Raw genomic sequence first — 26,051 nt, forward strand, 5'->3', positions numbered from 1 at the left:
GTGGCAAGGAGAATATTCCTGGGCTAGGGTGGAGGACACAGCACGTGTCAGGATTCTGAGGGCTGGGATGGGGTCTGGCTGTCTGCCCCTAGTTAAGAACGACAGCAGCACTGTGTACAATTAACAAAAAGATTTGTATTAGAACATTTACACTCAGGGAAGAAAGAGGTATCTGCATCATCAAATGTGGAATGTTGAAGAAATAGTTAAAATAAATAAAAGACTCCGAACGCGATTGGGGCTGGCTCAGGCTGGGACTCACAGAGGCCTCTGCACATCAGCTCCAGGCTGCAGGGGCCAACGCCTGGCCATACTGGCCTCCTCCCCGACGCAGCACAGCTGTGCCTGGGACACAGAGAGTCTCTCAGGTGCTGGTGCAGCCAGCAAACTCACTCCCCACTTTCCTCGCTTATCTCTGTGACAATGTCTATGAGGCTCTGGAGCCCGAAGATATAGCCAGCATCCTGGCCCTCATGTACCACGCTGTCCTCGCCATACAGCCTGCAGGTGGTGTGTGCAAAGTCGATCATGCGCACGTCCACTGAGCTGGTGCCGATGGGCTTGAAGGCATAGGCACCTGCAGACTCGTCAGCTGACTCCTCAGACAGGTCCTCCAAGTCCTCAGCATCTGAGTCCAGGGCCACCTCAGGCCATTCTTTGCCATCATAGATGACCAATAGGGAGCTTGAGTAGAAGCGGTAGGACTCCTGTCGCTCCAAAATGGCTTTGAGCTCAGCCAGCTTCTTAAGCACAGGGCCCAGGAGTTCACGGCGCAGATACCGACCATTGTGGAAAAATTGGAAAAGTGCCTCCTTGAAGCCCTGCACTGACAGCTTTCGTCCGTGGTACTTGTTCATGAACATAAGCTGCCCACTCCCTGCCTGGTACACCTGTGGGAAGAGACCAGCAGGTTAGGTGCTGACAGCTGTCTCAGAGCCTGGACCCTGGGGAACAGCAGCAATAGGACACCCCTGGATCAGATCCTTTAACCTGTTAAGTACACCAGTCATACAAGGCAATACCCTTTCTGATCTACCACCACTCAGGACGCAGCCCTCTGACCTGGTTCTGTCCTCAGACCCCTGCTTAGCATATCAGTTGGTGGAGAGGGCCTAACCATCTTGCCTTCATTCCCACTCCTGTCCAGAGACTCTGGACTCAGTCAACCAGCTCAGCCCCAGACAGTTCACCAGGAATGCATGCTTTTTTTTCTAACCAGAAAGCAACAGACTCACTCAGCCATGCTGAAATCCTGAGAAAACAGCAGGACTATGCCCACGGTGGAGAGTAGAAGCTACTGGATGCCCTAGCCAGCCTGTGGTATGCACCAGCACTCCCCTCACCTGCATGCCACACACACGGACACCGATGACCGCAGATGTGCTCTGCTGGCACTTGCGGATCTGGTTGGCTGCCTTCTCCTCTGAAGCATCATCACCATGCTGGCGGGTACCCATCTTGAGGTCCAGGACACAAGGCACCTCATAGCGGGAAGTCAGATTTTCCAGTAAGATGAATTCTGAGTGGTTAAGGACAATCCTCCCTCTAAAGAAAAGGTGCTGCTGCATGGGGGCTTTGCCACTCCAGGGCACAATGCCTGCACACGGTGCCTCAGAAAAGCCCAGGTCCACAGAAGGCCCCATCAGTCCTGCTATCCCCCATGTAGGGAGCCCAAGGCTGACTAGAGGGCTAAAATCGAAGAACTGAATTCTTGTCAGGGAACAGGCATGAGGACCGCCTGCATCCGCACTCAACATAGGCCTGGGCGACACACATATGGCACTGCCACAACTCAACAAGGTATGGGAACAGGGTTTCACACTGTCCTAAGTTTCAAACAGAACATCAAATAAATAAATCCCGTAACCTTCTATGTGAACTGGAAATATCTGCATAAACTCATGAAAAATTTTCTCTTTAAAATAAATGCGGGGGCGCCTGGGTGGCTCAGTCAGTTGAGCATCTGACTTGGGTTCAGGTCACGATTGCACAGCTTGTGAGTTCGAGCCCTGCATCAGGCTCTGTGCTGACAGCTCAGAGCCTGGAGCCTGCTTCGGATTCTGTGTCTCCCTCTCTCTCTGCCCCTAACCCACTTGCGTTCTGTCTCTCTCTCTCTCAAGGGTGAATAAACATTAAAAAAACCTTTTTTTAAATAAAATAAAAGTGTATTTCCCAGCTGTGTGGCACTGAAAAGGTCTAGAAACAATGACCAGATAGTTGTGTGAGCACCCTTAGTGTCCAGACCAGTTTTCCTAGGGCAGGGATTGGTGAACTATGGCTACTTGTACAGCCTATGAACTAGAAATCGTTCTTAAAATTTTAAGTTGTCAAAAAATATACATAATACTTCATGACACATGGAAAATTAAATGATATGCAAATCTTGGTGATCATAAACAGTGTCATTGGGGTATAGTCATGCTCATTCATTTACATGATTATCTATGACTACTTTCAAGCTACAGTGGCAGAGGTGTGGCAGAGGGTACAGCCTGTGAAGCCAGAAACATTTACTACCTGGCCCTCTACTGTGCAGGTTTGTAACTCCTGCCTCAGAGGAATGACTGAACTTACATCTAGAGTAGGAAATATACATGACCCTGGGCCATCTTTTCATACCAGAAAGTAAGAGAGTCGTCACAGACTACTATGATTGTGTCAGAAGGACTCGAGAGCCTATTTTAAAGTACTAAAAAAAAATTTTTTTTAAATGTTTATTTATTTTTGAGAGACAGAGAGAGACAGAGCATGAGTAGGGGAGGGGCAGAGAGAGAGGGAGACACAGAATCCAAAGCAGGCTCCAGGCTCTGAGCTGTCAGCACAGAGCCTGACGCGGGGGTTGAACTCTCCAGCCATGAGATCATGACCTGAGCCGAAGTTGGACGCTTAACCAACTGAGCCACCCAGGCGCTTCTCAAGAGCCTATTTTAAAAGGCAAAACAAAACATGGAAGAATCTGTGCATCAGTAAAGATAAAACTGCAACGGACTAAAACCACATCAAATATGTCTAAATTCATAGGTTCATAATAAGGCCGAAAAACCCACTGGCATTTTGAATGGATGTTAAAAAACCCACCCATTATTCCAAATAGTCAGTAAATAATGTACCTTTCCTATATAAACTATACCTCAGTATAAGCATATAATTGATGAGAATAAGTTTATCTTTACAGATTCCAGCTAAGAAGGAATGACAAAATTAGAAAAGTGCCTAATGAAAAAATGGATCTAAGGCAATGGCAACACAGGCAAGACAGACAAATACTGCACTTCCTGATGGCCACTACCATTTCCAAGGGATCCTAGCTCCCACCTACCCCAAAACTGAACCTAAATCTGACCAAGCCTCTAGATCAAATTATCAAAACCTAATGGAAACAAAGAGAAAAGAGTAACATGTAAAAGACCACAGGGATGTAATCAGTAAAATTCAGATGGTGGGAAAGTTTAGAAGACCTAGTTTCTTTGACAAGAAATTTCCAAGATGAAAAAATAAAAAGGGTATTTAAAAAGACTTAAACATTTCAACCAAAAATGTGTGGACTTCACTTGGCTCTCCATTCAAACCAACCGTCAGTAAAAACATATTTATGAGACAATTAGGAAAATGTGGACACAAACTAGATACTTGACAATAAGGCACTACTGTCCAGTTTTAAGGAGCTCACATCTTAAAAATACCCTTGTCTTGGGGCGCCTGGGTGGCTCAGTCAGTTAAGCGTCCAACTCCTGATCTCGGCTCAGGTCATCATCTCATAGTTCTTGAGTTTGAGCTCGCATCGGACTCTGAGCTGACAGTGTAGAGCCTGCTTGGGATCCTCTGTCTCCCTCTCTCTCTGCCCCTTCCCCACTCGTTCTCGTTTTCTAACTTAATTAAAAGAAAACTCCTATCTCTTAAAGATGGATAATGAGATGTGTATGGATGCAATGACACAGGAGACACTTCAGAAAGAGCTCGGTTGGGGGCACCTGGGTGGCTAGTCAGTTGAGTATTTGACTCTTAGTTTCAGCTCAGGTCATGATCTCATGGTTCATGGGTTCAAAACCCACATTGGGCTCCATGCTTACAGCATGGGGGCCTGCTTAGGATTTTCTCTCCCTCCCTTCCCTCCCTCTGGAAGAAAGAGGGGAGGGGAGAGGACAGGAGAGGAGAGGAAGAAAGGGAAAGGGAGAAAGGAAAAGGGAAAGGGAGAAAGGGAGAAAGGGAGAAAGGGAGAAAAGGAGAAAGGGGGAAAGGGAGAAAGGGGGAAAGGGAGAAAGAAACAGCTTGGTTGGGGGATGCTGGGTATAAGAGACAGTCACGGCCCAAGACTGACATAAGTAGGTTAATCACCAAAACTGGGTGACTGGTACTTATAAGTTCAAAGTATTATTCTATGTTTAATATGTGTAAAATTTTCCCTAGTAAAAAGTTAAAAAATAAAACATACTCAATTCTGAGGAACTACCCCCTCAAGATTAAAAAAAGAAAGAAGGGGCACCTGTGTTTCAGCTCAGGTCATGATCTCACGGTTCCTGGAATAGAGTCCTGTGCTAACAGCACAGAGCCTGCTTGGGAACTCTCTTTGCCCCTTCCCTGCTCATGCATGCGCATACACTCACTCTCAAAATAAATAAACTTTAAAAACTAAATAAATTAAAAAGAAATCACTGAGTAAAAAAAAAAAAAAGGCGGGGGGGGGGGGGGGGGAAACCCCATGCTTTATTCATGTGCCAGTCTGGTGAACCAGGATTGAAAGGTAAGCACCCACCTGCCACCCCCATTCTTGGCAGGAAGCACTATCTGGGGTCTTCTCTGTAGGAGTCTGAAAACACAAACCAGCCCCTTGCACTCTAGGCTAAAGCCTCCCTGATGCAGGTTGGTCCCTCCATGAGGTGGCCCTCAACCGCCTCCCCACCACCTGTATTCCCAGACCAGCCCTTGTTCCTGAGGGAGTGGTATTTGCCTATGGTTACCACAAAGCGTGCCCTGGCACAACCATGACTAGAAAATAAACCCAACCTCTCTGAGCTCCTAGGATCTCACCTACCCTCCCCTATCCCCAAGGCAAAGATACCCTGTGAGCAAAGGATACTGTATTGGTTCCGATGTTTTGCATTCTCCTTCATTCTCTGTAACTGTTGCTGGTGACACTTCATGCTCCAGGGGTTATAGTGTTTAAGCTGGGAACTGACATTCCCCTTTTTCTCTACGCTGTAGTACAAGACTTCAGATTTCTTTAGCCACTCAAATTCTTCTTCTAACTTATGGCTGTAAAGAGACAAGGAGCCAATAAATCACAACATCTTATCAGAATTCAGGGCCAAAGAGGCATGAAGAAACTTTTGGAGTGATGGGAAGTTTGAGATCTTGATGTGGTGGTGGTTTTAGCCTACACATTGAACACTTCAAATGGATACATTTTATTCTAAGTGGATTACACCTCAAGAAAGTTGACTTTGAAAAAATTAAAGGGCCAGATCACTGTTTTTTCTATAGCAAGAGAACCTAAGATGCAAGAACAGCCTCTGCCTCCACCACTGCACACCCCCCCCACCCCCAAGCAGCCTTCACTGCCCTTTTTTTCTAGGCAGTACTGTCCCCTGGCTTCTGCTACATCCAAGTTCCCGGATTCCAAATGCTGGAGACTGGGAAAAGCTGAACTGAAATCCCATAGGAATAAGCCAACCTACTTAGCCACGTTATAAACACTTCTCAATTTTTATATATTATTTATATTTTTACCAGTTCTGCCAAGAACCGGCTCTTGGAAGGCTCTGTGTCAGTGGATCCTACATTCCGGGGATGCCCAACTGACCATTTTGTCTCCCACCATCAATGAGCAACTTGAGGTGATGGGACAGTTCCTATCTTGGCCACTGCGACATCCCCAGGATGTAGCACAGGGCCTGGCACAGGGCAGCTGCAGGAGCAGTGAGTGACTAAAACTCTTTTACAGCTGCCACTGTAGCTGTTTACCCAAAATGGCATGACCTAACCCAGAATCATTACAAAGAAGCTGCCATGTGGGAACTGGCCACTGAGTGACAAGGCACCATCGTCTGAGTCTCTAGCTCCAGACGACTGGACTATAACTAAGATCCCATGACACCTCCCCTCCCATAGAGTCCAGGGTTCCCCTCTCAGTTTATACCCACCTTTTCATCTTCTCCTCTTTCCGGTGCTGTCTCACCCAGTCCTTGGGGCTCTTTTCTGTCTCTAGGACGTGATGTTTTTTGTTTGTCCACCTCAGAAGCTTACTTTTTGGTTCACAGTCTGAATTGTCTACACTGTCCACAATTCCGTGGTCCCCTTTTAATGGATATGCTATTAAACACAAGTTCCTGTCTTCATCTTCTTCAAAGCGAACTGATACCACACCTGGAAGGGGGGTGAGGAGCAGAAAGAACTTTTAATTCCAAAGATGATGTGTTATAAATAACATGATTGTAACATTTGGTTTTTTCTTACCCTGTTCCTTAGTCTCTATGTTGCCAGAGGCCCCAAACTCATCTGCAAACCTAACAAATATCAAAACAGCTAGAAAAGATGACACCATACAAGACAAGCGATTAGGGAGCAAACATGGCCGAGAGTCTTCCTCTCTGATGCACTCAACAAGGCAAGAGCCAAAGAATTACAAGACACATTTTTCCATTATTGAAAATGTTTATTAAATTTTATGTAATTCTTCTAATCCTAAAAGAGACGTAAAAACATTTGCTCTTTATATCTTATGGGAATTTTTGATGCCCTAAACAGAAACTCCGGCGGCCTGAGACTTGCTTTAAAGCAGAGCCTGAACACTGGGAACAAAGGTTTGCCCTGAAGGGTAAGAAGGGTCCAAGGGTAAGGGAAGACTGGGCAAGCAAAACAAAATAATAAAGGAGCAAACAAAACAAACCACACAGCACAACAGACACCCTAGCAGAGGCTTCTTGCAGCACCCCCACACGGGTGGGCACCCCAAGCCTTTTGTCCTCAAACATATTACTTTATTGGTCTTTGCAGTCACAAAAGAACAAAATGAACACAAGGCAAATAAGGTTGGGCCGGGAGCACAGACGCATGGTGGCCTTGAAAGCAGCTCTCCCCCTTGAGTCTCTAGAACCTGCCATGTGTAATTAGACAGTCTTTGAGGAGGGGGCTGTCAGGTGGGAGCGTTTCAGCAGGTGCCGACGAGCGCCTTACAACCGACTGGCTGAACACCTTTCCTCCCAGGCCTCTCTGGCCTGGGATCACTCAATTTGCTCAGTCCTTGCTGCCCGCCCGCTTGCTCGCTTGCTGCAGGGGAATGCGTGCTCAGAGAGAGATGACACTTCTGAGGTGGTCCCTGTCTTTGGGCGCAGAGAAGCAGAGGAGCCTGGGTAGGGAATTCAGGGGACCACACTTCCCTGTGGCCACGGGGAAACAACCAGGGGGAAAAGGGGGACAAGGGTGGCCAGCTAACAAGGGGCCTTTGGCTTTGTCCTGGAAAAAACAACAGAGAAGGACCAAGTGAGGGCCTTCAACTCCCCCACCCCCAACCACAACACACATGCATATTCACAGAGTACAGAGAGAGGCGCCCAGTACATTCTGTCTTCAAAGAGCATGTTTCAACAGTCCCAAAAGAACCTAAGTTGTTCAAGAGTCTTTTGTACAACCAGGCAATGTAAATTTAATTTCCTTAATGGGTTCTTTGATTTACAAAATATCCCCCATTCCCAGGAAAGTCCACACCATGATGATGGCTAATGCTGTCCCCCCAAAAATGCATTATAAAAAGAAAGAGAGAGTCACCATATGTGAATCAAAGAGTTGCCATAACATTGCAATTTAAGGGACATTCCGTAATAGCAAAGGGTTTCAGCTAATCAGCACAGGCCTCCCACTCCTGCATTCCATCTGACTCAACCCTGCTCCCAGCCTACCTAATCACCAGGGCTTCTGGTTTCCTGGAGGACAAAAAGCAGGCGGCAAGGATTCTGGGAAAAATCCTCCCAAAGTCTTCCCCCGCTGTCTCCCATGGGCGGGGGTGGGGGGACTCCTATGGGGTACTGTGATCAAGAGATACCTGAACATAAAACACAACTACACTTCCACCAAAAATAAACTCAAAACAAATCCACAAAACAAAACAGAATTAAGCAATCTTACCAGGGCTTGCAAACTGAGGGTGTGAGGTGCTGGGCTGAGGGCCAAGAGGAGAAGGGAAAACACAGAGTGGGGAGGAAGGAGGGGAGGGCTCCCGGGATAGCTGCCCGCGCCTTCCCGGCTGCAAAGTGCCGCCTTGCATCTCCTCGCCAGCGGAGACCCCTATGGCAGCGGGGGCTCACCTTTGTACTGGGGAGTGAATTTGCGCATCTCGGCTGGGAGTGTCTCGTAGAACTGGTGCTCCCTCGGAACCAGGGGCTTGCATAGGGTCGTCTCATTGAAGCGGAGCACGCATGAGTGCCCCCCGACCTGATGGACAAAGGGCTCCAGCAGGACGCCCTTGGTGCGGGGCTCCACGTCCATGGCCCTGAAGGCTGGGCTCATCCTCCAGACGCAGGCGGCAGGAAGAAGGGGGAGGCGGCGGGGTCCAGCGGCCAGCGAGTCCTCCGTCCGTCGTCTGTCCGTGCGTCCGTCTGCCTGGCTTTGGCTCCTCAGTTGCGCGGGCCAGGACGCTCTGCCGGAAGCAAAGAGAGATACTGGCATTGGAAGCGGCCTGGGAACCGCCTTAGAGCCACTAGCCTTCCTCCAGAGGAAAGACAAACAGCCTGTGCTCTCGCCGGGCCCCACCCACGCCGCCCACCCCGGCTCCGCCTTCTCCCGCCTTCTCCCGCAGAAACAAACAGCCAGAGCTCCCGCGGGGCGGGGCCAGATGCCGACAGGCAGCGACTGGCTCCAGGTATACCCACACAGCCAGTGCCCTCCCACCACGACAACGGCGTTAGATGGGCGGGAAAAACGCAAAGCCACATAAGGTAAAGTCCCATTTCAAGCCTAAGAATTCAGATTAAATCTTACCATTTTCTAATAAGATTAACTTCATGCATATATATTTTTAACTTTATTTTTTAGAGTAGTTTTAGGCCCACAGCAAAAATGAGAGGAAGATACACTGACTGCACACATAATCGCCTGCTCCCACACATGTGTTGCCTTCCCCATTACCAATATCTCCCACCATAGTGGTACGTTTGTTACAAATGATGATGAACCCACATTGACACATCATCATAGTTTACATTAGGGTTCACTCTTAGTCGTTAATTGTATTTTTATAAAATGCAGTTAAAAGGAAAACCTGCTTAGTCACCATCTAGTAAGATCTACTCCCCCAGGGTGTCCACCCCCCACCCCCACCCCAAGGCCAAAGACAAGCCCCAATAACCTTATTAGCAGTGGAGCTTGGGCCTAGCTTTAATGATTAACGTCTGTATCTAAAAACAACTGATCAAGGCTGGCTAACTCCATTTAAAAAGATACACGGTGTTCTAGGTCACTGACTATTTTTATCAGTTCTATCCTGATCTCCAAAAGCTGGAGCACACCTTTAAACCAAAGCTGTGCTCCTACCGTAATCAGGGCTCTCATCCACTCTGAGGTTTAGGGCCTTAGACCTGACTTTGCATCACTAAACACCCAGATCTTAGCAAAGCAACCTCTACACAATTGTTAACCACTTCAAGGCATGTCAAGCTAGTTCTGTTTCCTGTCTGTAATTTACAGACTACATGGTTGCTACTAGCACTACTTACAGCATGTAGGCCATTTCATCAACCATACAGGGTTTTGTTGTTTTTTTTTTACTTTTTTTTTCTTTTATGTTTATTTATTTCTGAGACAGAGAGAGACAGAGCATGAGAGGGGGAGGGGCAAAGGGAGAGGGAGACCCAGAATCGGAAGCAGGCTCCAGGCCTGATGCGGGGCTTGAACTCAAAAACTGTGAGACCATGACCTGAGCCGAAGTCAGTCACTCAACCGACTGAGCCACCCAGGCGCCCCCATACAGGGTTTTTAATGGCAACTCTTCCAGTTCCCATTACCCTAGCTGACATGCTGGGTAAGAATAGGTCTGCTAAAGATGGGTCCACTGTCCTCTAAGGTGAGTAAAGCACCTATTAAATGTTGGCTCATCACAGGAACTTACCTCATTTGGTCCTTGAGATACCTTCTGTGAGGAAGACACTATTCTCTCTGTTGCAAACAATGACACTGCTTTGGGGAGGTGAGGGAACTCATCCAGGGCCAGGGACAATAAGCTCCCAAATGAACCTCAATCTTTTGGATGCCATCATAGGGCCACCTCTAGTGCCCAGGGTCTCTGGCATTAGTACCTTCATACAGTACTCCTACATCCATGGGACACTTAGCCTGTTGTGAGAGTGCCTTCACCATGTACTTATATTTTTTATTTTTTAAGTTTATTTACTATTTTGAGAGAGAGAGAGCGCACGTGCACACAAAAGCGGGGGATGAGCAGAGAGAGAAGAGAGAGAATCCCAAGCAAGCTCCACACTGTTAACGCAGAGCCCCATGTACAACTCAACCTCATGATCTGATCACGACCTGAGCCGAAGTCAAGAGTTGGATGTTCAACCGACTGAGCCACCCAGATGCGCCCCTATGTTTTATATTTATATTTGTCTTATTTCCTATATATTTATAAAGTTCTCTTTAAGAGTTTCAACTGGTATTAATCTCTTTTTAGAGAGAACTGACTGTGGGTGCCAAATGCAAAGAGATGAAAATCAAAGGTCCTGATTCCTCTCCTGGCACCACCTTCTGAGCATCACAGAAGCCCCCAGGAGGGCAAGTGCTGGGAAGGGTTCTGTGACAATCAGTTCAAAGAATGAGTACATTCCAGACATTCCAGACTCCAGAAGGTGGAGCTCTGGTATACTTGGCCACACAAGCCCTTTCTCCAGGTTTACACAGACCAGTTCATAATAACCCACTAAAAAGACCTCAGGAGTACGAGCAATACCAAAGGAAAGCTACTGTACTGACTCACAGTCGGTCTGCCAGTAAGTACCCAAGCACGAACCAGGTACCATAATTATTGTTATTGCACAAGATGCTCCTCATGGTCCAGGTTTTAGAAACACAATCCAAACCTTTCATACAAGTATAAACTGCTTTCGTTGTCAGTAATGCTAACACCAATGCAAATCCCTTTCCAACTCTGTCCAAGATTCCTTAAACGTATTCAATTAAATAGAAAAATATCTCTCTCCAGGCATCTTTTACCCACCTCCACACCAAAGCTCAAAAACAAAAGCCGGTCCTTCATAGCACTCTCTAGTATGGTGCAGGAGTGTGGCTAGAGGCCAAAAGGCCAGGTGAATGTCTCCATCTCCTCCCAGGTCCTCAGGGTATTCATTAGCTGCTGGGTATGACATGGCACCTTGCCACCCTCCCTGCAGCACCCAACTCTGGCAGTCCGTAGGACATTGCTCACTGGAGAGTAATCATCATCTTGGGTAGAGATGCAAGAAAAATAAGGCCAACCCTTGCCTGAGGCAAGCTGATGACAGAGGAAACTGCCAAATGTGAGGTGACGTTAGGGAGACAAGTGATTATCCTGTAAGGAGGTGAAGCCAGGTTCTAGTCCCACTTCTGCCACTTGATTGCTTAGAGAAAGACTCCAAGTCCCTGGCTCCCTCTGGGTTCCAGTTTTCTGGTTTCTAAAATAGAGAAGAGAGGCCTGAAGTAGATCTCTACTCTGTGGGTGGTGTAATGCAATTAGTGAATAGTAGTTTGTTTTAATCATATAAAAAAAAAATAGGGGCACCTGGGTGGTTCAGTCAGTTAAGTGTCTGACTTCAACTCAGGTCATGATCTCATAGTTCATGAGTTTGAGTCCTGCATCGGGCTCTGCACTGAAGTGCGGAGGCTGCTTGGGATTCTCTCTCTCTCTCTCTCTCTCTCTCTCTCTCTCTGCCTCTCCCCCACTCGCTCCTCTCTCCCTTTCTCTCTCAAAATAAATAAATAAACAAACTTAAAAAACAGAAACTATCATTGTATTGCACATAATAATGTAAGTCCTGTTTTGTGATTGTTTTATTTCAATTATGTTCAATCTCTCAATATGAACATATGTATGGCTTCACTGTACTACATATTTCTTACATTTGGGGTGCAGACGAAGAAGTGGAGCTTCCAGTCTAGCTTCCCTTATAGGCCCTATCTCTGTGGGAAATTGAAGAAATCAAACTTCCCAAGGATTACAGAGCAGCATATCAGTGGCCTCAACCTGGCCAGAAGGAAGAAAAGTACCCAAAACACCTGCTTTTTCACCTGCTACTCTTTCTCTGTTCCACATGTGGTTTGAGCAGAGGGTTCTCTCAATGGTTTTTAAACATCCAAAGTCTAAGGCCCAGTTTCCCAAGAATCCTAGAGTATTAATGGTTACTGAGATGTCCATGCAATGTGTGGACCCTGTACCAAGGGAGGGGGGGACAAACAAAATACTGCCTTCAGATTTAGCATCTATTTTATTTTCCACATTGCCTCACATTGACCCATGAACTCTGAACAGGGAAGGAAAACAACATAATTCATCCTAGGACAGGACACAGATTTCCTCCACAGTCCATCTCCCTAAATCTGTCAAACTGGTTGAAGAATTTACTGGAAACAACACCTTAATAATCTTAGCTTCTAAAATATTGCAAATAAAACAACTATGACTCATGAAAAGCCCTGAGCCGTTAGCTCACACATCTAGAATTTAGTTTAATGAGGCTACAAATGGAGTTTGCTGGGGCCACTTATTTGCCTCAAGAAAAGCCCCAGGGTTGGATAGTGATAGGGAATGTTGCGAGGCACACTAGCCTGATGGTGGAAAATCAACACTCACCATCTACACCTGCTCTCCCTGAGCCCCACAGCCGCCACCATACGGCATCTGCACATAACCCATGTCTCCACCACCAGGGTCAGTCACTGAACTCTTTAAACACTGCTGGTAGGAATGCAAAAAGGTAACAGCCGCTTCAGAAAACAGTTTGGCGGTTTCTTAGAAAGTTCAACATATACTTATTATATGACCCAACAATCCTACATATGCATATGCCTAAGAGAAATGAAAACAAATGTCCACATAGGCTTATACATGAATGATCACAGAGGCACTATTTACAGCAGCCAAAAGGTGGAAATCCAAACATCCATCAAATGGGTGAATGAATAAACAAACTGTGGTATATCCATATAATGCAATATTATTCAGTAATAAAAGTGAATGTACTGATACATGCAACAACAAAGATTCATCATAAAAGCATCAGAAGTGAAAAAAAGCCAATCAGAAAAGACTATGTGCTATAAGATTCCATTTATACAAAATTCTAGAAAAAGCAGAACTATAGAAAGTAGATAGGCAGTTGCAGAGGTAGAAGAATAGGATTTACTGCAAAGGGGACCAAGAGAACTTTTAGGGGTAATGACAGTGTTTTAGCTATGACTGGGGCAGTAATTATATGACTGCATAAATTTGTCAAAACTCATAAAATTAGACTTAAAATTGATGAATCTTATTGTATATAATTTACAATTCAATAAAGGGATTAAATTTTTTCTTATACTTTTTAATTTACCAAATTTTCATAAGTATATATTATTTTAATAATCAGAAAAAAACTGTATTTAAAAAGATCGTATTAGCTTTTAAATAGTTTCTACATGCAAATGCACTGGATGAAATTTACCTTCCCATCTGTTCTCACTCGGGTCATTTGCCTTACACTGAGCATCTTTGAGTCACTCCTGCTAAGGTCAGCCTGGGTCACCATCTTGGTCAAAGTACGGACTCCTCCCTTTCTGTGAAGGCATTGCCAGATGGTATAGACTTTCAGAGATAGCCAAATTTCCCCTTGTAAATCCATGACACCCAATGCTAATCCTAAAGCCATTTGCTCACTTTGAAAGCCTAATTTTTATCAGGCTCTTAATACTGGTAGACTTTTTTTTTTTTTTTTTAAGTTTATTTATTTTGAGAGAGTATGCGCATGTGTGCGCAAGCTGTGGGGAGGGGCAGAGACAGAAAATCGACTCGGGGCTCATGACCTGAGCTGAAATCAAGAATTGGACACTTTGTCCATCGATGGATGAATGGATAAAGAAGATGTGGTATATATATACAATGGAGTATTACTTGGCAATCAAAAAAAAATAATGAAATCTTGCCATTTGCAACTACGTGGATGGAACTGGAGGGTATTATGGTAAGTGAAATTAGTCAGAAAAAGACAAAAATCATATTACTTCACCCATATGAAGACTTTAAGAGACAAAACAGATGAACATAAGGGAAGGGAAACAATAATATAAAAACAGGGAGGGGAACAAAACAGAAGAGATTCATAAATATGCAGAACAAACTGAGAGTTACAGGAGGGGTTGTGGGAGGGGGGATGGGATAAATGGGTAAGGGGCACTAAGGAATCTACTCCTGAAATCATTGTTGCACTATATGCTAACTGATTTGGATGTAAATTTTAAAAAATAAAAAATAAAACAAGTTAAAATTTAAAAATTGTAAAAAAAAAAAAAAAAAAAAAGAATTGGACTCTTAACCGACTGAACCACCCAGGCACCCCTACTCACAGACTACTACCAATTGCATGGTTATCTTTTTTAATTCTTATAAAGTCAAAGCAAAACATCCTTTACAATCAAGCAAAACAGAAGCATGAAGGCCCTTAATAAGCCTTTCTTGTAAAACACCCAGAAGGAAAGAAAAATCAGCATCAAGTCGGCTCCTCTTATACTAGCTTCCTTGTTATTTCTCAAACATGCCTGGAATACACCCACCTCAGAGCCTTTGCACTTGCCATTCCCTCTGCTTTGTACACTTTTCCCCTGGGTACCCCCTTGGCTTACTCTCTTACCTCCTTCAGCTCTTCATACAAATGTGACTTCTTTAAAATTTTTTTTTAATGTTTTATTTATTTTTGAGACAGAGAGAGACAGAGCATGAACGGGGGAGGGTCAGAGAGAGAGGGAGACACAGAATCCGAAGCAGGCTCCAGGCTCTGAGCTGTCAGCACAGAGCCCGACGCGGGGCTCAAACCCACGGACCGTGAGATCATGACCTGAGCTGAAGTTGGACGCTCAACCGACTAAGCCACCCAGGCGCCCCCAAATGTGACTTCTTTAATGAGGCCTTCCTTATTAGTACCCCATCTGAAAGTAACATATCTCCCTGTCCACACTCCCTTATACAACCCTGCTTTCTCTTTAGTACCTATCACTATGTAACATACTATGTTTTATTGTCTTGTTTATTTTTTGTTATCCCTGACCCTGACCCCACCAAAAAACAAAGGTCCATAAAATCAGAGATTTCTGACCGCTCCGTTCACTGCTGAATCTCCAGAGTCCAGGAGAACACGAACAGAGTAGGCACTTCACAGGATGTGCCTCAAAATCACTACTGCGTCATGAACACCTGTCACACGCAGATTAACACAGAGAACTCAAAAGGCAACCACTGCAATTATCCAAACCCAAACCAATCATACATACAGTGGGTACAATTATTAAAATGAGGCATGCAACACACTTTACAAAATGTATTCTGAGCACCGACCGGTATTAATTTTGCATTTATAATTCCCCATCTATCAAGTCTACAATAACTGAGGAATATAAATGAAGGACTCTGCACCTAACACTCATGTGGGACCTGGTGATGTGGAAACATTTCATGTAAACAAAGCTTAAGCTCTTAATGTAATGACAATCAACCTCCTGGAAAATTATCTCTTGTAGAAAATCAGGCAGGAAAAGAATGGTCACTGAAGAATAAACTTTAAAAATGTGGCCTCAAGAAGATTAAAATTCTATCATAGTTTAAAACAAATATACTAACTAGCAATCAGAAATTCTGTGTTGGTTCAAAGTTCACATCCCAAAGACTCAAACCTTTTGCTTTGCAAAGTTATCACTACAAGATGATCATCCCCATCTTTTGCAGGCAAAGCAAAGAATGGCCATGGGTTGGTGCTGAGTCTCTGCTGAAGGCCTCTTTCAGCAACACTGGTGGGTCTGCCATCCAGCTTTATTTAAGTAAGTTATCTCAGCAAGACAATGCAGAAGGAAAATCATTCCCTGCATGACCTGGACTTCTGGGGAAGCTGGGTACCAGATGAGGCACAATCCCTGATAACAAAATGAATACACAAAAAGGAGTTTTAGCAAAATAAAGCCAGGAAGTAAGAGGAAAGCTGTCAATATGTGCCTTGTGGGAGGCAAGGATAAGAGGCTGACCAGATTGACCCATCTGAGTACAGGGCATCAAACTACCAACCTCAGGAAAATTCCCACCACTGCACCACAGAGATCAAGATATCTCTTATACCCCATTGTGATCGCACTCACTTCCATGTCAAGCAACAGAAGAGTGCATGATGAACTATCGAGATATTATAAAAAGTTTATCAATTTTACGATTTTTAAGCAATCTGAGAAAATGCTTATGATATACTCTTTTAAATGAAGGCAAGATATAAAAATTGTATAATCTATATTGTCTCAACTATGTCGAAAGAATTATAGAGAAAAAGACTGTCAAAAAGTACCAGCTATGCTACTGAATCATACAATAAAAATGGTTAAAATGGTAAATTTTACGTAAAGTATATTTTACCACATACACACAAAAATTTTAAAAAGTACCAGCTACTCACAGAGGTCATGGCTGTCCCACCCCCTTCCAAGGCCCTTTCATCACTGCCACTGCATTAAAAATGCTGTATGCCTTGGGACACCTGGGTAGCTCAGTCAGCTGAACATCCAACTCTTAATTCTGGTGCAGGTCATGATCTCATGGTTTGTGAGTTCCAGCCCTGTATCGGACTCTGCACTGACAGCGCAAAAGCCTGCTTGAGATTCTCTCTCTCCTCTCTCTGCCCCTCCCCTGCTCGCACTCTCTCAAAATAAATAAATGTTAAAAAAAGACAACTTTATTTCTTTTAACGTTTATTTTTCAGAGAGAGAGAGGAAGACAGAGAGAGAGACAGCACGAATTGGAGAGAGGCAGGGAGAGAGGGAGAATCCCAAGCAGGTTCCACACACTCAGCACAGACCCAACACAGGGCTCAAACTCACAAAACTGTAAGATCATGACCTGAGCCAAAACCAAGAGTCAGAGGCTTAACAGACTGAACCACCCAGGTGCACCTAAAAATGGCAACTTAAAAAAAAAAAGTTGAATGCCTCCAAGTCTCCCAGCTCAGGTGTGAAAAAAACTTGATACAGGTTTCCCAAATTTGACAACAATTCTAAAAATTTACATGACATAGGATGAGTTGTGAAGCTGAAAGAAACTGTTCTAAGTTGTCAACAAGAGAAAGCAGATGAGCATCAACCTAGGGGAGCAACTGTATGCCCTTTCTATAGAAACATTATAACACTGTTGTCACAGAAGAGGCAATCAAAATCCTGCCTCAAAATGTAGGGGGAAAAGTATTGCAGTTGTAGTATTTGTCTGATTTTGAAATGTGTATCTTCTGATTTTTTTTTCAATCTAAACAGATATTCACTTTCCTACCTACTTGGTTTCATAATTGTAAATTCTTTTGTTTAAAGATGGCAGTTATAATTACATATTTATATAAATAAATTATATATATATTCATATTACATTATATAAACTTCAGACAGCACAAAACCTGGATCTGCCTTGTACCAAATAGTAAGACGTTATTCCTTTCTTTTCAGTTTTCTAAATGTCCCAAACTTCTTGAAATAGTCTCAAACTCAGAGCATATATTATCTTTACAACAGGGAGGGAAAATATTAGAGGCGAAAAAAGAAAAGAAATCACTAAGACCAAAATAGGACAACCCAGATAGCTGTTTAGCTCTTGAAGGTTTTAAGCTCATCCAACACTGCCCTAGCCCACACTGCATGCTCAGAGCTCCACTCCATGATGAAGACCCTGGGAGATGGACCATACGTTAACAACCCCCACATACCCTAAGGTGTATACAAGGTGTTGGAAGATCAGAAAAGGAAGTAACCAACTCCTCAAACTTCAATGACAACGTGATACAAACATGCTAGAGACCAGAGCTCCCATTTTGGAGCACTTAGTCTGTTCTGTAACACCCTTGCTCTTACAACAGCCCTCTGGAGTAGACATGGCCATGATGGGCATGCTGAGGTGCCAGGTACTGAGGTCACCATAACAGGTATGCGTCACCACAAAAACCAGGTGCCTGAGATGAAAGAGTTACTGCTAAGAATGGCTGGAATCCTAGTCCTAACCTTAAAGGAGCTGCAGCCTGACTGGCGGGCTGGCAAGGTGTCTGTCTGCCCCGTCTCCCCCCATCCTCCCAATGCCATAGTAGGCACTGGCTCCACTAAAGCAGCAGGGCCAGAGACAAGACACAATCTCTGCATCAACTTGACACAGATGCCTGTGGTCCAAGACTAGGTGTTCATTTTCTCCCTCGTTAGCATTTTATTCTAGTTAAAAAAAAAATTTTTTAATGTTTATTTATTGTTGAGAGAGAGAGAGAGTGAGCGAGGAAGTGGGGAAGGGGTAGAGAGAAAGGGAGACACAGAATCCAAAGCAGGCTCCAGACTCTGAGCTGTTGAGCACAGAGCCTGACACAGGGCTTGAACTCACGAACCGTGAGATCATGACCCGAGCTGAAGTCAGACGCACAACTGACTGAGCCACCCAGGTGCCCCTTTATTCTAGTTCTAATAAGTGAAAAGCTGGAAGTTGTACATGGAACTGTTTCATTAAAGCCATAATAACACAGATCCTTCCCCCAATGCTGAGGAACAAATAAAACACCAGATTCTGTTCCAAAAATCCAGACAAGCTTTTCTGTAAGGGAAGCAGCAGCCTCTCAGATGCTTCTCCTCTCTAGAACCACCAGCATGACACATTACCCCATCTCTCTGCCTTGTTAAATTAGATTTCTGGAATGAAAGACTAGAAGGTCCCAAAATGGAAGGGGATGAGAAGGAACTTTCAGCCTACCTAGAAATATGTTCATCAGAGTTATACTGCTAGAATTACAAAGTTTTAGCAACTTAAAAAGCTTTTTTTAGCTAAAAGCATAGCACGGCTCCTTCAAGGAAATTGAAATTATTGATTCTAAGGTGTCACATGTCTTCTTTATCTGAGAATCACATTTTCTTATAAATAACTAAATGTATTTCATACATACACCAAGAATTCTCAGTCCTCCTTAGAAAGAAGCCCATTACTCCTCTTTCAAGGGCAATTCTCATTTCTAGTCTCCTCCTCCTTGGTGCAGTCTATGACTCCCACCACCCCCTAAAAAATACACACAACAGAAACACACAGAAATGGCTGTCTCAGACTGCAGCCGAAATTGCTGTGAGGGCTCAATCCATGAGGGACTTTCCTACCTTGAGTCACAGTTCTCTCTTGTGCTGACAAATAATGGTCCATTGGCTTCAGGCAAGATTATATGTTCTCTGCATGTTGTTGATGTTTACCCCTACTCATCCCTCAGCTGGTTCCCTAACCAGATGACACACGAGCTCATTCTCTAAAACACAGGGAGCCAAAAATGATTCAGTCCTCATGGGCAGCCACAGAACCCAGGCATCCCTGACATGCCTAGGCCGACACCCTGAGTGCTGTACCTGCTGATGGAGGGACCAAAGTGTATCCTGCACTGCACCAGGTCCTATATGTCCAGGGGGCACAATTTGCTCCAGGTCCTTGCAAAACCTCACTTAGTTAATACTTTCCTCAAGGGTTTGCAAAGTGTCCCAGGCTCAAAGCACCAATCTGGCAGCTTTTATCACAAACCACTCAGTATACTCAGTGTTCCTCCACGACCAGCCAGAAAAAGAATGAGATACGGGTATGAAAAAATTCCTGACACTGGCACAGGTCACAGCACTTTGTCCTAACATAGAGCCATTTGCCAGTCATCCTCCGTAAGTCCTGAGATTTCTTTCCAAAATAAAGCATAGCAAAATATTAAGAAACTTTGAGGAAATCAAGTTCAACCACATCCACAGTTCTGAAGCAAATCATACACGGACTCCTTTGGAATCAGCCAGCTTGTGAGAAGGGCAGTGACTTCAGTCACTCAAGAGCACATTTGAGGACTGGGAGGGAAGGCCAGTGGGGCACTTTCACTTTTGACATCTTACCACTGTGCTCCCTTTCTTTGGTTCTATACAAAGAACCTCCAGTATTTTCAAAATAAAAACACTTTTTTGGGGTGCCTGGCTGGCTCAGTCAAACATCCGACTCTTGATTTCAGCTCATCTCACAGTTGTGGGATCAAGCCCTGCATCAACTCTGTGTGCTGGGCGGGGCATGGAGAGATTCTCTCTCTCTCTCCCTCTGTCCCCCCTGTACACACATGCTCTCTCTATAAAAACAAAAAACCACACACACACACACTCTTCTGAGAGTGAAATGAATCATTCCTGGAAGAGGGCAGCCTGTTTCCTCCTTTCCTAGCCTTCACCTGCCCTAGACCTGCTGGCCACATCCATCAGTGTTTCAGGGACTAGAGTCTGTCAGCTCCCACCTGGCACCTCTGCAAGGTCCACACTTCCAAATGCCCCAGGATTCTGCATCTGGTGCTTACGGTCTTCCCCTGGGCTCTCAAGGTAGGTGCAGCATCCCAATCAACCCTAAGGTCCTCAAGCATGCAACCCTGTGAAGGTGTTGCTGTGTTTGTCCCATAAAGCCAAGCATAGATACTACAAGGGGCAGGGGCAGGGGCAGCTCAAAGGACCTGGGGAAAAGGCACTTGTGTTCCCATACTCTCCAATAAGAACACAGACGAAGAGAAACCCAGACCCTCAGCAGGGAGTTGGCAACCAACTCCACTATCTCTCTTCCAGAAGCACTCACCTCAAAGAAGAGATACTGTTCATGGAAGAACATCTTTCACCGCCTTACATGTAAAACCTCTACTTATAACAGCAGAAAACTTGAAAATGTTCATTAAGAACTCATTTAGGAGACCATAATCTCAGCAGTGTGCAATTAAGTGGTTTAAGAGCACTGTATGTTTTTCCTGTCAGGTTGTTCAAGCTCATACAAATATACATTCTTTGGGATACCTGGGTGGCTCAGTAGGTTAAGCGGCCAACTCTTGATTTCGGCTCAGGTCATGATCTCACAGTGGTTCATGAGATCAAGCCCCACATCGGGCTCTGCACCGACAGTGCAGAACCTGCATGGGATTCTCTTTCTCCCTCTCTCTCTGCCCCTCCCATGCTGGTGCTCTCTCTCTCACTTTCTCTCAAAATAAATAAACTTTAGGGGTGCCTGGGTGGCTCAGTCAGTTAAGCACCTGACTTCGGCTCAGGTCATGATCTCACAAGCTCACCTGCTTCGGATTCTGTCTCCCTCTCTCTCTGCCCCTCCCCTGCTCACACTGCGTGTCTCTCTCTCAAAAAATAAACATACATACATACATACATACATACATACATACATACATAAACAAACAAACTTTAAAAAATATACATACATTCTTTGGTCATGTATTCTATATCCACCCTTCCTCTTCCTTTGTTGGGTAACTCTATAGACAGTCTCTCAAGGAAACAGTATGATTCTGTTTAGCATGAGAACCAACAGGTGCTGGGTTCACACACCTCCACAGAGCACCCTGTAAAAGAAGCTAAACTGAGAACTCCAGAGATACAGCATCACTTGTTGCTCATGAAAAGGGGAGGAATGAGCTAAAGGTGCAGTCCACAGACACCAAGTTTCAAGCACATTTTAAACAAATAGGCATCAGAGTGAAAGAAGGCAGGCATGGAGCTAGGTTAATCCCAAGACAAAAGTTGCTGCAGCCTTAGCAAAGATACCAAAGTTGTATAGACCTGGGATCTCAATCCCAGATAAAAAAGGTAGGGAGGAGGGTTACAGTAAAAATTCATATCTAGCATGAGTTTTATACTTGTTAAACAAAAATAATCTACTATTCTTATAAAACAAGCTTTGAAGGGGGATGCAAGATTTTTACATTCCCCAAAAGAGTAAGGCAGAGCTCACACAACCCATGGGGCCCCTCATTTCTGAGTGTGCAGCTAGGGATAGAAAAGTCTGGAGCAGAAATAGCAACACTAGCCAGGTGTTCTGCTTCTTTGTCTCTAACACATCTTATTTCCTTAAAAGAAAAGTTTTAATCTTCCTTGGCCTGGGATTGGACACTCAATTTCTAAAACATGTATTAGTGTCTGAAGTAAGATAAATGTATGGATACACAGAACAAAACTAAATAACCTCCCATTTTGATCAATTATGACTTTCAGTTAAATACATTCACAAGAATGAGTTAAAACAAGCAAACAAACCCAGCAGTGCAAAGAAAGTTTTGTGAATTCTCTACAACCGAAAGCAAGCAGAAGCAGCCCAAGAGGCCCAGACTGATTCCGGCTGTCCTAAGGAGTTTATGACAGCAGGTACTAGAGCTCCATCTCCAAGTCACAAGGGTTTCAAAAACAACCCAAAGCCTCAAATCCTTCAGTTCAGAGTGGGATGAGATTACCCCAGGAACAAAAAGAACACAGGTGAAAGACTTAGCATAGTGAGGGTCCCATGAGCACCTGCTGGAGCTGTTACTTCTATTTTTGTGTGGGCAGGATGCTGTAGGTGCTATGTATCTTCACCAACAGCTACATTTCATGAACATTTAAAATCAAACCAAGGCATGACTTCTGTTTAACCACATGCTTGTTTTGCTGTCTGTTCTGACCTGGAGACCACATTTAGGAGCTTTCATCCTCCCAACCATTTCAATCTTAACTAAGTGGCATCTCAGAGGCATTAAGTACAAAAACTTTTTGTTACTAGAATATTAACTTTTAGCCAGCATATAATGATAATGCTCATGTGTCACCATAGCTTAATCCTTACTTGTAAAATTGAATTAGCGTAATTTCACTTAGAAGAGAACCCTACTTATGCAAATTTACATTAAAAACAAATACACAACCTTGAAAAAGATTGGAGAAAATGTCTGTAAACAGAAAAATGAACCCAAGGTGCACTTGAGCCAGATGTGGACTACGGTCAGGTCCAACAAACTTTCTGGGGAAAAAGATGTCCTCATCTCCCCTCCAACCTCCCATGTAAAATGGCAAAATGGTAATGTGCTACAGCCTCCCTGATCCCAAGGCAAGTACCTGTGGGGTATATCATCACAACCAACACCAGGAAGAGCTTGCTTCCTCCCTCCATCCCCAGAGCTTAACCCAGTGCAGTGGTGCCCTTTAAAACAGGCCAAGGTGAGAAGACTTTCAGGAAGACTGAAGAGCCAGTGAGGGGGCACCTGGGTGGAGTCTGACTTTGGCTCAGGTCATGATCTCACAGTTTGTGAGCTTGAGCCCTACATCGGGCTCTCTGCTCTCAGCATACAACCTGCTTCAAATCCTCTTGTCTCCCTCTCTTTCTGCCCCTCCCCTGTTCATGATCTCTCAAAAATAAGTAAGAATTAAATAAATAAATAAATAAATAAATAAGCATTAAAAAGAAAAAGAGAGAGAGAGAGAGAGAGAGAGCGAGCGAGCCAGTAGGGAGGGGAGCTACACTGAGGATGAAGGATACAGGATTCCTTTTGGGATGCATTATATGGTATGTAATACTGTTACTTAGAAAAATATACATATATCAACACAGTAGCAGGATCACACCCAAGAGATCACAACCAGTTCAGGGTAGCGGTTCCAGTAACAATGTCACATCTCTACCACTAAGAAGTGAGAAGGAAATGTTCAAGAGGAGAGCACCTCTAGGGCGCTTGGGTGGTTCAGTCGGTTAAGCATCCAACTTTAGCTCAGGTCATGATCTCACGGTTTGGTTTAGGAGTCTGAGCCCTGCGTTGGGCTCTGTGCTGACAGTTCAGAGCCTAGAGCCTGCTTCGGATTCTATGTCTCTCTCTCTCTCTGTTCTCTCTCTGTCTCTCTCTCTCTGCCCCTCCCCTGCTTACACTGTCTGCCTCTCTCAAAAATAAACATTAAAAATTTTTTTGAAAAAGGAGGAGAGCACCTCCAAATGTGGCTCTGAGAATGGCAAAGATGCGAACAGACAAGCTGGAACAAAATTCATGAAATATGTGGGTAAAAAGTATAACTTCTAAAGGAATACATTTTGTTTAGATAATAACTAAATGTGTATGTGTAATTAAAAACAATAAATATTGTAGGGAGGCCAACTTTCCAAGTACTCTAAGTTTATACAAAAAATTCTTTTATTTTTATTGGGCTGTATCAAAAAGTTCTTTTATTTTTATTTTCTCAAGTTTGTTTGTTTTGAGAGAGAGAGACAGACAGACAGAATGAATCCCAAGCAGGCTCCGCACTGTCAACACAGAGCCCAATTCGGGGATCAGACTCACTAACCATGAGATCACGACCTGAGCCAAAACCAAGAGTCGGATGCTTAACTGACTGAGCCACCCAGGCGCCCCTCAAAAAATTCTCCTGGCAAAGTAAGGCCTGCTTTACACTGGGGTAAAAACGGTGCGTCACCTCTTCTTGGTGCCTGTCTTTATCTGTACACCAGGCATGGTACAGTTTTACAGAGGTGCTCTGAGGTGGGAACAAGAGTAAAACAACTAGCCTCCTGCCTGGCTCGCATGCAGTGCACTCCCCAAACGTGGGCTGTTCTCTACCCACTGCCCTGTTCCTCCAGAGTCCACTGGGAAATGGAGGTCACAGGAGGGACTTGACAGTACGAGGCGATAAGGGCATACTAAGCCTGTGCTCATGGAAGGAGTGCAAAGAGAGGAGGCTTCAACGCCAGGCAGAGGAATGGAGTGCCAAAGGATATCCTGTTTAGCCTTTTAAAAAATAAAGATTTTTGGGGTGCCTGGGTGGCTCAGTCGGTTGAGCGTCCGACTTCAGCTCAGGTCACGATCTCGCGGTCCGTGGGTTCAAGCCCCGCATCAGGCTCTGGGCTGATGGCTCAGAGCCTGGAGCCTGCTTCCGATTCTGTGTCTCCCTCTCTCTCTGCCCCTCCCCCGTTCATGCTCTGTCTCTCTCTGTCTCAAAAATAAATAAACGTTTAAAAAAAATTTTTTTTTAAATAAATAAATAAAGATTTTTAACTGGTTGTAAGTATGATGAAATGACCACCATTATTAGTCTCTTCATCCTGCAGATTTTCTTCCATGCATTTTTCTATTCTTTACATAAACAGGATCAGGCTGTATTACTTTGCTTCCCCCCATCTCCCCCAGTAAAATTGGCTGTTTCTCTCACCTTTGTAAAAATGTGATGAAATGTGTGAAACAATGGAACATTCACCTTAAAAAAAAATTTTTTTTTTAATGTTTATTATTTTTGAGAGAGAGAGACAGAATCCAAGCAGGGGAGAGAGAAGGAGACACAGAATCTGAAGCAGGTTCCAGGCTGTCAGCACAGAGCTCAACGTAGGGCTTGAACTCACAACTGTGAGATCAGGATCTGAGCCTAAGTCAGACACTTAACCGACTGAGCCACCCAGGCACCCCTAAAATTCACCCTTTTAAACTGCTTGGGGGGTGCAGTTCAGTGGCACCAAGTACACTCACATTTTATACAACCATCACCACCACCCATCTCCAAAACTTTTTATCTTCCCAAACTAAAACTCTGTACCCATTAAACAATTAACTGTCCAGTCTCCCTTCCCTCAAGCCCCTGGCAACCACCATTCAACTGCCTCTATGATTCTGACTACTCCAGTTTCTCACACAAGTAGGATCATTCTACATTTGTTGTTTTGCTATTCTTCCCCATTAAACTATATGCCTTAGCCATGTATCTGTCCATACAGAATTCCTTTCAAAGACAGCATAATATTTACACATAATCATAATGCATTTTTTAACTTCCCTACTGACACTAATTTATTTATTACAATAATAATTCAATGAGTGTCCTTGTAGCTGTCTTTGCACTCTTGTGGAAGTATTTCTGTAGGAAAATTCCTAGAAGTAGAATTGCTGGGACAAAGCACAGAAGTTGCACCCAGTTTCACTCTGCCCTGTAATGTCCGTGAGCCACCAAGGATTGTGGGAAATTAAGCTGGCAGAGAGAAAAGGGAAAACCTGGTTTCACAGGTCACTACTGCAGTGACATAGGTA

At 44.3% G+C, this 26,051-nt stretch overlaps 1 protein-coding gene across 4 annotated transcripts in view; it reads right to left on the reverse strand.

Annotated features, from left to right (window-relative positions):
* Positions 1 to 115: 115 nt before the first annotated feature.
* IP6K2 (inositol hexakisphosphate kinase 2) overlaps positions 116 to 26,051 on the reverse strand; it is a 30,462-nt gene continuing 4,526 nt past the window's right edge. For 2 of the 4 annotated variants that reach the window (XM_060631005.2, XM_078443096.2), the window contains 5 exons: positions 8,301 to 8,632; positions 6,141 to 6,363; positions 5,078 to 5,253; positions 1,344 to 1,519; positions 116 to 890 (listed from right to left, as the gene is read on the reverse strand). In XM_060631005.2, the coding sequence (XP_060486988.1) occupies positions 390 to 890; positions 1,344 to 1,519; positions 5,078 to 5,253; positions 6,141 to 6,363; positions 8,301 to 8,502 (1,278 nt within the window). In that variant the 5' untranslated portion in view covers positions 8,503 to 8,632 and the 3' untranslated portion in view covers positions 116 to 389. Of the gene's footprint in view, positions 891 to 1,343; positions 1,520 to 5,077; positions 5,254 to 6,140; positions 6,364 to 8,300; positions 8,633 to 13,661; positions 13,873 to 21,446; positions 21,572 to 26,051 lie in introns of those variants that run through there. The other 2 variants (XM_060631006.2, XM_078443097.2) reach the window with 2 other exon arrangements.

The sequence above is a fragment of the Panthera onca genome, chromosome A2 (genome assembly GCF_046562875.1).
Source record: "Panthera onca isolate mPanOnc1 chromosome A2, mPanOnc1 haplotype 2, whole genome shotgun sequence".
Classification (NCBI taxonomy): domain Eukaryota; kingdom Metazoa; phylum Chordata; class Mammalia; order Carnivora; family Felidae; genus Panthera; species Panthera onca.